The 9,231-nt window shown below is 49.6% G+C and overlaps 1 protein-coding gene across 1 annotated transcript; it reads left to right on the forward strand.

Annotated features, from left to right (window-relative positions):
* Positions 1–304: 304 nt before the first annotated feature.
* Positions 305–8,997, forward strand: vps37ba (VPS37B subunit of ESCRT-I a). Its single transcript, XM_068738494.1, has 4 exons — positions 305–451; positions 3,497–3,668; positions 6,006–6,088; positions 6,986–8,997. Exons 1-4 carry the CDS (start codon positions 347–349, stop codon positions 7,448–7,450), a joined length of 825 nt encoding a protein of 274 aa, XP_068594595.1. The 5' UTR covers positions 305–346; the 3' UTR covers positions 7,451–8,997.
* Positions 8,998–9,231: the final 234 nt, after the last annotated feature.

Raw genomic sequence — 9,231 nt, forward strand, 5'->3', positions numbered from 1 at the left:
TTCTGGAAGGTCAGCCACTCCTGGGAAGGTCCGCTTTGTAACTGGGATTCGAACCAACGACCTACTGATCACTGGAACCTGTGTGTTTATAAGCTTTAAAAATGCTTACACGTAAAAAATTCTGAAGATAAAAGTGTATACAATTATATACCTTATAACCTAATACACATAGTAAAAATATTTTATTACGATTTGAATTGAGTGACAAAGTGGATTTAGATTTTTCTGACGGCGCCTGAAGGCAGCATCGGGCCCGCTGTCGACTACTTCCGGTAAGAGAAGCTGTCTTCGTCGGCAGGGCGAGGAGAGGACCGCGGAGCAGGAGAAACACTCAACCAGAGCTAAAATGTGCAGTTTTTCCAGCAGGTTTAGCGCTTACACGATGACTCAGCTCAACGAAATTCTGGAAGACGACGAAAAACTCACCCAAATGGTCCAGAAGATGGATGAGGTATGTTGAACGTTTAGCTTGGTGACGGCACCCAGCGTTAGCTAGTTAGCTCCTGAGTCCGGCTGCGTTTAGCTTAGTGACGGCACCCAGCGTTAGCTAGTTAGCTCCTGAGTCCGGCTGCGTTTAGCTTAGTGACGGCACCCAGCGTTAGCTAGTTAGCTCCTGACTCAAAGGCTGCGTTTAGCTTAGTGACGGCACCCAGCGTTAGCTAGTTAGCTCCTGACTCCGAGGCTGCGTTTAGCTTAGTGACGGCACCCAGCGTTAGCTAGTTAGCTCCTGACTCCGAGGCTGCGTTTAGCTTAGTGACGGCACCCAGCGTTAGCTAGTTAGCTCCTGAGTCCGGCTGCGTTTAGCTTAGTGACGGCACCCAGCGTTAGCTAGTTAGCTCCTGAGTCCGGCTGCGTTTAGCTTAGTGACGGCACCCAGCGTTAGCTAGTTAGCTCCTGAGTCCGGCTGCGTTTAGCTTAGTGACGGCACCCAGCGTTAGCTAGTTAGCTCCTCACTCAAAGGCTGCGTTTAGCTTAGTGACGGCACCCAGTGTTAGCTAGTTAGCTCCTGAGTCCGGCTGCGTTTAGCTTAGTGACGGCACCCAGCGTTAGCTAGTTAGCTCCTCACTCAAAGGCTGCGTTTAGCTTAGTGACGGCACCCAGCGTTAGCTAGCTAGCTCCTGAGTCCGGCTGCGTTTAGCTTAGTGACGGCACCCAGCGTTAGCTAGTTAGCTCCTGACTCCGAGGCTGCGTTTAGCTTAGTGGCGGCACCCAGTGTTAGCTAGTTAGCTCCTGAGTCCGGCTGCGTTTAGCTTAGTGACGGCACCCAGCGTTAGCTTGCTAGCTCCCGAGTCCGGCTGCGTTTAGCTTAGTGTCGGCACCCAGCGTTAGCTAGCTAGCTCCTGACTCCGAGGGTGCGCTTCTTCCTCGACCCTTTGTTGTTCGTTCCCTCTCGGGACGGTTGTGGGAATACAGTCGTGTTTGGAATTTGGCCATATTCAAGTGTTGACAAGGAAACTTTCCTCCCGAAAACTGCGAAAGTTTTGAAGTCGTTGATCTTGGGACAACAAGGTGAAGGCATTGTCTCGAGTTTTAACGCAGCGGGGTTTGTTTAGATAGAAACGGTCTGCGGCCAGTATTAAGGAAACAGTTTAAACACAAATAAATGTCAAACACAAAAACCGAAGCAATCGTTTAGCCATGTCGACATATACAGTCAGAACGGTGCCGATGTTCGGCTTGTGGTTCTGCAGACGGGCAGGACGATACCGAGGCAAACGCGACTTGGAGGAAGCATGAGATGCGCTGGGAGCGGAGGCCAACACGGACATGTTACTGAGCACAGATCATTTACTGTTGACAAAAATCCAGATACCTTTTTCACCGGTTATTTACCGCTTGCAGGTTGGATCTTTAATCTTTACAACTTGACCCAGGTTCAAAGTGCAACACCTCCATTTATGGCCCTAATCGAAACTGCTGGATCAGAATAGGTTAATAATAATATAATAAAATATGAACACAGTCATACTTTGGGAGATACTTATTTCCTTTACATTTGCTCAGCTGTTTCTTCCGTGTTTTTATTTCTGTGGATTCTGGACTTTGTGATGCAGCGTTGGTGCACGTTGCCTTTTTCAGCTATCCGCATGCAGGCCGTCTCTGGATTCTCTGGCCTTGTGTCGCTGCCATCAGGACACAGTTAATCTGTATCTGCTTCTTATGCTATCACCAGTCTGACTTTGATAAGTCCCTGATAAGCTTCTAATTTTCCATGACAAGCTATATTGATAAGGCAAGCTTCATTTCACTTTGTCATGAATCGTTGTCGTCCCTTTCTTCCCCTCCAGATTCAGTGTGATCAGTAATTACAAGCGTAAAACCTGTTCCGGACGCAGGAATCTTTATCGCTGTGGCTTTCACTCTGGGTGTCTTATTTCGGCTCAGATTGTGTGCCGATGAGGGCTCACTGATGTATGTCATTGTGTCTCGGCTCAAATGCATCGGATCCGTTTCCCTTGGCTCTACCAGGATGAATACAGTCCAGTGTTTGGCTGAATGTTGCTGCCGCCAGCGCGCCTTAGTTCTGTTTTTGATCCACACCCAGTATGATCGTCTCCATGGTTTCGTTTCCTCATCCCATCGGGTACAGAGTGGGAGGAACTTGTTTACTTCAATGACGCATCAAAGTGATTGAAGGCAGTGCGTTGAGTAAAGACATGACTAATCCAAAGGTGGACCTGTCTGGGGATGGGATGGGAACAAAGGCGCCGAGTGAAACCTCGGAGTGCCGAGGAGTGCCGTGTCGCTGAAGCTGTAACGTGTTTGACAGAACAAGGCTGCAATTAAAGATGCTATTTAAAGGTCTCCAGAATCGGCTTGGTCAGAAGGATGGGGGGCGGGGGGCAGGATGTAACCCTGCAGAGCGGCGTTTCAGCAGGAGGTCGCTCGTCATTTCGTTGTGTTTGTTCAGACTGCACTGAAGGGAGCAAACAAGGCCCGTCTGTGAAAACTTTATGGGCCCAATAGACATTCATGGAGATGATGGAATATCAGAATGCACGAGCAGGACGCGTTTGTGTTAATAGTTTAGCTTTCATTACGTTTCAGAATTCATCACAGACAGAAAACTGAACAAAGACGAGAATAAAGCTGAATATTTCTACAGATCCTGTTCTCAGATGGTTCAACGTTCTTTCTAATTGTCTGACAACAAAAGCGTCATCTTTCTTTTGTAGACCTGTTATATAAGTTGTGTTACACTGCTGAAGTTACTTGACTCATTCAATGCCAGCGGTTTTTGCTCATTTTGCCCTATTTTTCCAGACCCACAGAATATTGTGTACTATGACTATGCAAATACTTTTTCGGTCTGGAGATATTTGCCATTGAAGAGAGGAAGAATTCAATTTCAAACCCAATTGACGTCTAATTGATGACTTTCTCTTTAAAATAAAATAAATAAACTAAAGTAGGAGTTCATTAAATGTGAGTCCACTACGTAAGCGGGAAGACTCTGTGATGAGACTTTGGTGAAAGGTGTTATCCTATTCTGTAGATGCAGGGAGTCCAGCAGAGCAAGGAGATGACATTGGCCAGCAACCGAACCCTGGCAGAACAAAACCTCACCCTGCAGCCCGGCCTGGAGCACAAGAAGGAGCAGCTCCGCAGCCGCTACGGCCGCCTCCAGGAGCGCTACGAGTCCTATCAGCTCCGCAAGTCCACCTTAGGTACAGCAGACGACTCGCTCACACACACACACACACACACACTGTCCCCGTTGGTCTCGTCTCTCTGAGTTGAGATTGGTAAACAAAATGTAATGTAATTTCGTGTTTGTAACCCGGTGTTACAGCCGGAGATGCGTGATGAACTGCAAACGGTGATTCTGGTGACGTCTTGGGAGCGTTCCAGTGACTGAAAGCATCGATTTCAGAATCTGTGGCTCCGACCGGCGGCTTGCAAATGCTGGACACAATGAATGAAAGATGGAGAGAAAAGTAGTTTCATTTATTTAGCTAGCGAATGCTAATTGTAGTTTCCACACTTTTGATGGGTAAAGTGACCAATGGAGAGTTAGAAGAGCCGCAAGTGTCCTCTTAGGCAGCTTCTTTGGCTCGATGCTGAACGTATGAGGATCAAACCCACATTGTTTGTTCTGCTGCTTAAACGCCAGCTGCAGAGACCCGTCTTACCAGTTCTCACGTTTCCCATCAGAGGCTGCGGCAGCCATTTTCTTTTTCCTGTTGTGTAGCTGTAGTTGGGGACTGAGCGCCGGTTGACGATGCTCCAGAGGTGATTTGCATTTCCACTGCGGGATCTTAGACTTCAGCGGTGCTGCTATCAGTGACTCGCCCTCGAGTGGAGAAGGCAAAGTGGCGTTACTTGTGACCTCGTTGACGCGCTGGTTGCTATGCAGCGCTCTCAGAATGGCGTGCCTGCCGTTCAATGATAAGTTTGACTTCTCCTTCCTCTGGCAGATGTCCGGGATCTGAACGCCTGGTGCTGTCGTGCACAACACACACACACACAGGGTTCCACGGTCTTCACAGTTAAATGTTGTATTTGGTCACACGTGAAGTTGTCTAAGCAGAGATGCTGCTGTTTGAGCGCTAAAGACGCTTTAGTTTAATTTTCATGGAAGAAGTGAAGCTAACAATGATGATCTGTGTTTTACAATCGACCCATTGTCAGCCGGGCCAATTATATCGGCCAATATTCGGCATTATGACACACATCGGCATCGACCAATAAGACGGCCTGTAAGAGATCCACCTAAAACTGGCTTGGCTCTGATGCAGCATCGTCCTGCCTACGGCGTCATCTGGTAAAACAGCCAATCAGCAGTGAGCTGCACATGTGGCGTGGTGCTCATTGACACAGAGTTCTACGTTTTGTGAAGGTCCTCCTGAAGGCGTGTCATGTTGGTAGGACTCTTTGATGTTTGTACCTCCCCTGTCGAGTCGCCACTGAATGTGGGTGGAGTTTCCTGCAAGAACATAAATGGTTCTCGTCAAAAGTCGTAACACCTGCGTGTGTGTGTGTGTGTGTGTGTGTGTGTGTGTGTGTTTGCGCTCTCCTGCCCAGTTGTGACTAACGAGTTCCTGTACCACACCTATTATGATGTTTTAAATCATTCTCTTTATCACTTTTCCCTTATTTAGGGTTTTGTCTATGTTTTATAATATGTTTTTGGGACGGCAGTGGCTCAGTGAGTTGGGTTCGAGTCCCGGCTCGGATGAAATGTGGAGTGTGGCTGGAGGGGGGCCAGTTCACCCTCAGAGAGGTTGTGCAACATGTAACAGTAATAGCAATAATAGATGCTAGCTACAGCCCTGAAATCAACAAAGGCTTTCTTCTTCTTCCTTATAAAAAAACATAGCGGTCGATTCCCAGCATTGACTTCCTCTGAGTCAGCAGTGGGCTGGTGTAAAACTACCACTGTGGGTAGAAGGGAATTCTAGATGACGTGACTGGCAGGCATGGGAGTTGAGTGAGTGTGAGTGTGAGTGTGACCCCATCGGCCGTCTCATGATCGGCAGGATTCCTGCTCGTCACAGAATCCGTGCTCGTGTGAATGAACATAATTATGGATTCATTTCCTGATCATGACATTGGTGGACTAGCTAGTTAACGTTAGCTGTTAGCTTAACCTTTCTGTTACCCCCTGGGCATTTCTCTCCATTTCAGAAAATCAAAAGTTCCTCACAGGAGTGGATTTTTGGTGTGGTGGTGTCAGGGAAGGGGTTAAAATCCTGGAATCCATGGCAACATTCATTTAGTGCAGTGCTTCTCAATTATTTTCTGACGTGTTTCACGCGTGCACGTGTTGACCAGACATGATGTGTAGCACCATGATTGGTCGACTGAGCCATGTGGGCGTGTTGAACATCGGATGGATGAGATTCTCCTGTAACTGTCAGCAGCCAATGAAAATGCATTCGGCCACACCCTCATGCAGGTAGCCGTTTGCCACCGCGGCTGTCCTCTCGGCGTCCCTCTGACGAACACGAACACGTCCAGGAGAATAATCCTCCTCGTGCTTTTCCTCTGTCGTTGTCCAACAGACCACAAGTCGGGGAACACCTCCCTGGACGTCCTGCTGGCCCTGCTGCAGGCTGAGGGAGCCAAAATAGAGGAGGAGACAGAGGTAAGCGTTGTGTGTGTCGGTGCGGCTGAAAATGCCGTCAATACATTTAACCTCTCCACGCCAGCCCGATGAAACTGTTCCAATGACATCAGACGCACTAAACACTTCAGTCAGTTTGGGCTTCATGCACCCGCGGACCTGTTTACCTGTTTACCTGTTTACCTGTTTACCGGTACGTCTGCGGCCTATTTCCTGCGATTATCAACCTAAAATACGACTAACGCACATCTGAAAGACAGAATCCAAATAATGTTTCTGATTTTTTTTTTTTTGTTTACACGCGAAAATGCAGATCTATCGTAACCATGGCAATGTCGCATTATTCTGAATGTAATTTAGCCATAATCAAGAAGTCGACCAAATACAGTGGGTATTAAAAATGCTTACATTTCTGCACAAATGTTTCTTAAAATGTTTCTTTAAATAAATAAATGAATTTAAGTCACTGAACAGACGGTGGGCTTGAACAAATACCACTCAGACAATCACATGTTCTCTCGTTGCATTGAGCTTAACATGCAAAACATGGACAAGACTCCAAACGGAGCTAAGGGTTCGCCAAGCGCTAATAAAAGCCCGGTGTCTGGGCTCCGATCGTCGGGGGCGTGGCTTGCAGCCCCCTTGCTCTATAAAGCGCCCATCAGCTTTGAATTTGCTGCTATTTAGAAGCCTCGTCTGATGCGGACCACGCCTGCAGCACCGGTCCACGGTGACACGGGTCATAGGTCATGTCCCCCTCAGGACGCTTCTCTCATTCTCATTCTTACTCCAGCGTGACTCTTCTTCCACGGTTTACGAGCAAGACGCCGCCACACATGAACGGTTTTATTTTTTACCTTTGAGTGTCTTGACTTTCGAACCTGGAGCTCGTCCAAATGTCTCTGCTCCCGTCCCCAGAACATGGCCGACTCGTTTCTGGACGGCGAGGTGGCGCTGGACGCCTTCGTCGATGCCTACCAGAGCAACAGGAAGCTGGCTCACTTGAGGAGGGTGAAGATCGAGAAGCTGCAGGAGATGGTGATGCAGGGCCAGCGGCTCCCCCAGGTGCCCATCCCGACCTCGCGGTCTCAGGATGTGTCCGAGGCGAGCAGCAACTCTTCCCCGGTCGCCCAGCCGAGGCGGAAGCCCCCCCCGCCTCCGTCCGAGCCAGCTCCTCTTCTTCATCCGGCTCCGTCCGCCGCCTCCCAGCCGCCGGTCTTCTACTCGGCATCTCCATACCCACCGATTCCTCCGAGGACGGGTCAGCCCTTCCCCGGCGTCTCCTCCGGCTATCCGAGCCACTTCCTCTCTCAGTACCCCCCCGCTTTGCCTCAAAGGCCCCCGCCTCGTATGGCCCCGCAGCCCGGCTTCATCATGCAGTAAACGCCCGCTGCGCCGAGGGTTGAGGGGCGTGGCCAGCCTTCCGCTACTGGAACCAGTTTTCTGTCGGCCTTCTTGGCGTACGCACCGCAGGAAGGCGCAGGGCGCCCCGGGCCGGTCTGGTCGCCCGCCACGCCCATCACCCTGCCGACCAATGAAAACGAAAGAATACCGGCCAGACGGCGGGCTAGCGCGCGTCCTGACTAGCGACGGGCGGCGCATGGCCGTCCTTCATCAGCGGTGTCGATCGACTCGCAGGAGCCTCGGATCGTCTCCAACATGCCGCTGAAGCACTAAAGTCATTCCTGCGGGGGCTCCCCCCCCCCCCCCCTCCTCTAATTCACTCCACGTATATGCAAGCAAAGAGAGACCAGAATTACTGTGCAGGTTTGATTCCAATCCCAGTTTCCAGAATATATTCAGGCAAAATTGCATTTATCCTGTGGTTTAAAAAAAAAAAAAAAATATATATATATCTATAGCTACATATACAAATACACAAGGTACATAGAAACACTAGGTTGTATTGCTATCGTACTAAAGGAGTGCTTTAATTCTAGCCAGGATAGACTGATTGGTGCGTCTCCTTCAGGGCGGCATCTATCTCAGGGCAGAAGGTGGCGAGGAAGAGGAGGGAGAGGAAGGGCGAGCGGTTCCTGTAGCCAGACGGCCCCCCTCCTGGTGTCTGTTCTCTGGGTTCTAATGCAGCGCTCCTCCCAGCTGGGGTCGGATCTCGTTCAGTTCCTTCACACGGAGCACCAAAGACTTCCCTCGTCTCTTTGTTTCTACGTCCGTCGCCTAGGTAACCCTACGATGGTTCCCTTCGTGTGTTGGGCTGAGGCGGTTTTAGTGAAGCAAAGGCCGCGTGTCTCCACGGGGGGAACTTGCAGGATCCGGTTTGCTTCGTGAGGTAGATTGTTCTGGTGCGATCGGTTCCCTTCCCCCGACTGCTCTCGCTGAAGAGCCGTGAGTGCCTACGCTCGCCGCGAGGCTCGGCGCGAGGCGTGAGGCTCGACGCTCGCCGCGAGGCTCAGCGCTCGCCGTTCACGTCACGCTCAGCTGTCGAGGATTCCCAAACTGCCCGGCGGGTCGGGTTCTGATGTCGTGAGAAGCCGCGGCGGTTCTGAGCGTGTGCCAGAGAGACGGGGCGGGGCTTCTCTGTTCTTACTCCGTTTTATTGAGGTTTGTGTGAGCTGGATTTGTCTGTCGTCGTCGTCTTCTATATGTGGAAATAAAACGGGGCTCTGAAGTAGTTTCATATCTTTGGTGATTGTTCCGCCGTCAGACGGCAGGCGAAGTTCACCGCTGAACGTTTCTAACGACTAACGGTGGATCATTAGTTCGTGCACGGCCTTTGCTCACTGCGATCATTCTAAAAATTCCTTTGATACTTATTTAGTTATTGAGCTGCTTTCATGTACAAACTGATCCTCCGTATCCATGGTTTCATGTGACCGGTGATATTTTCAGTGTAATGTTGTAGGTATTTACTTAAGATTGTTTAAGTGGAATTTAATGCCATTTTCAACTTCAATAAATGTTGATTCTTTTCCAAACGTTTCCTGTTTTACTCTGAAACGCGCAGAATGAGACGAGACAGCCCTCTAGTGTCGCTTCGTTGATGGAGCGTTTGTTTTAAACCAAACACGATTAACCGTCTCCTAAAAACCGCTGTTCTGGTCGAGTGGCGGATTAGAAACATTTCCTGAGACAAACTGCAACATAGGAATTACAGAAAGGTGCAGATATGAACGTAGTATCGGGAAATTAACGAATTAACGCCA

Source organism: Brachionichthys hirsutus, chromosome 4, assembly GCF_040956055.1.
Source record: "Brachionichthys hirsutus isolate HB-005 chromosome 4, CSIRO-AGI_Bhir_v1, whole genome shotgun sequence".
Classification (NCBI taxonomy): Eukaryota; Metazoa; Chordata; class Actinopteri; order Lophiiformes; family Brachionichthyidae; genus Brachionichthys; species Brachionichthys hirsutus.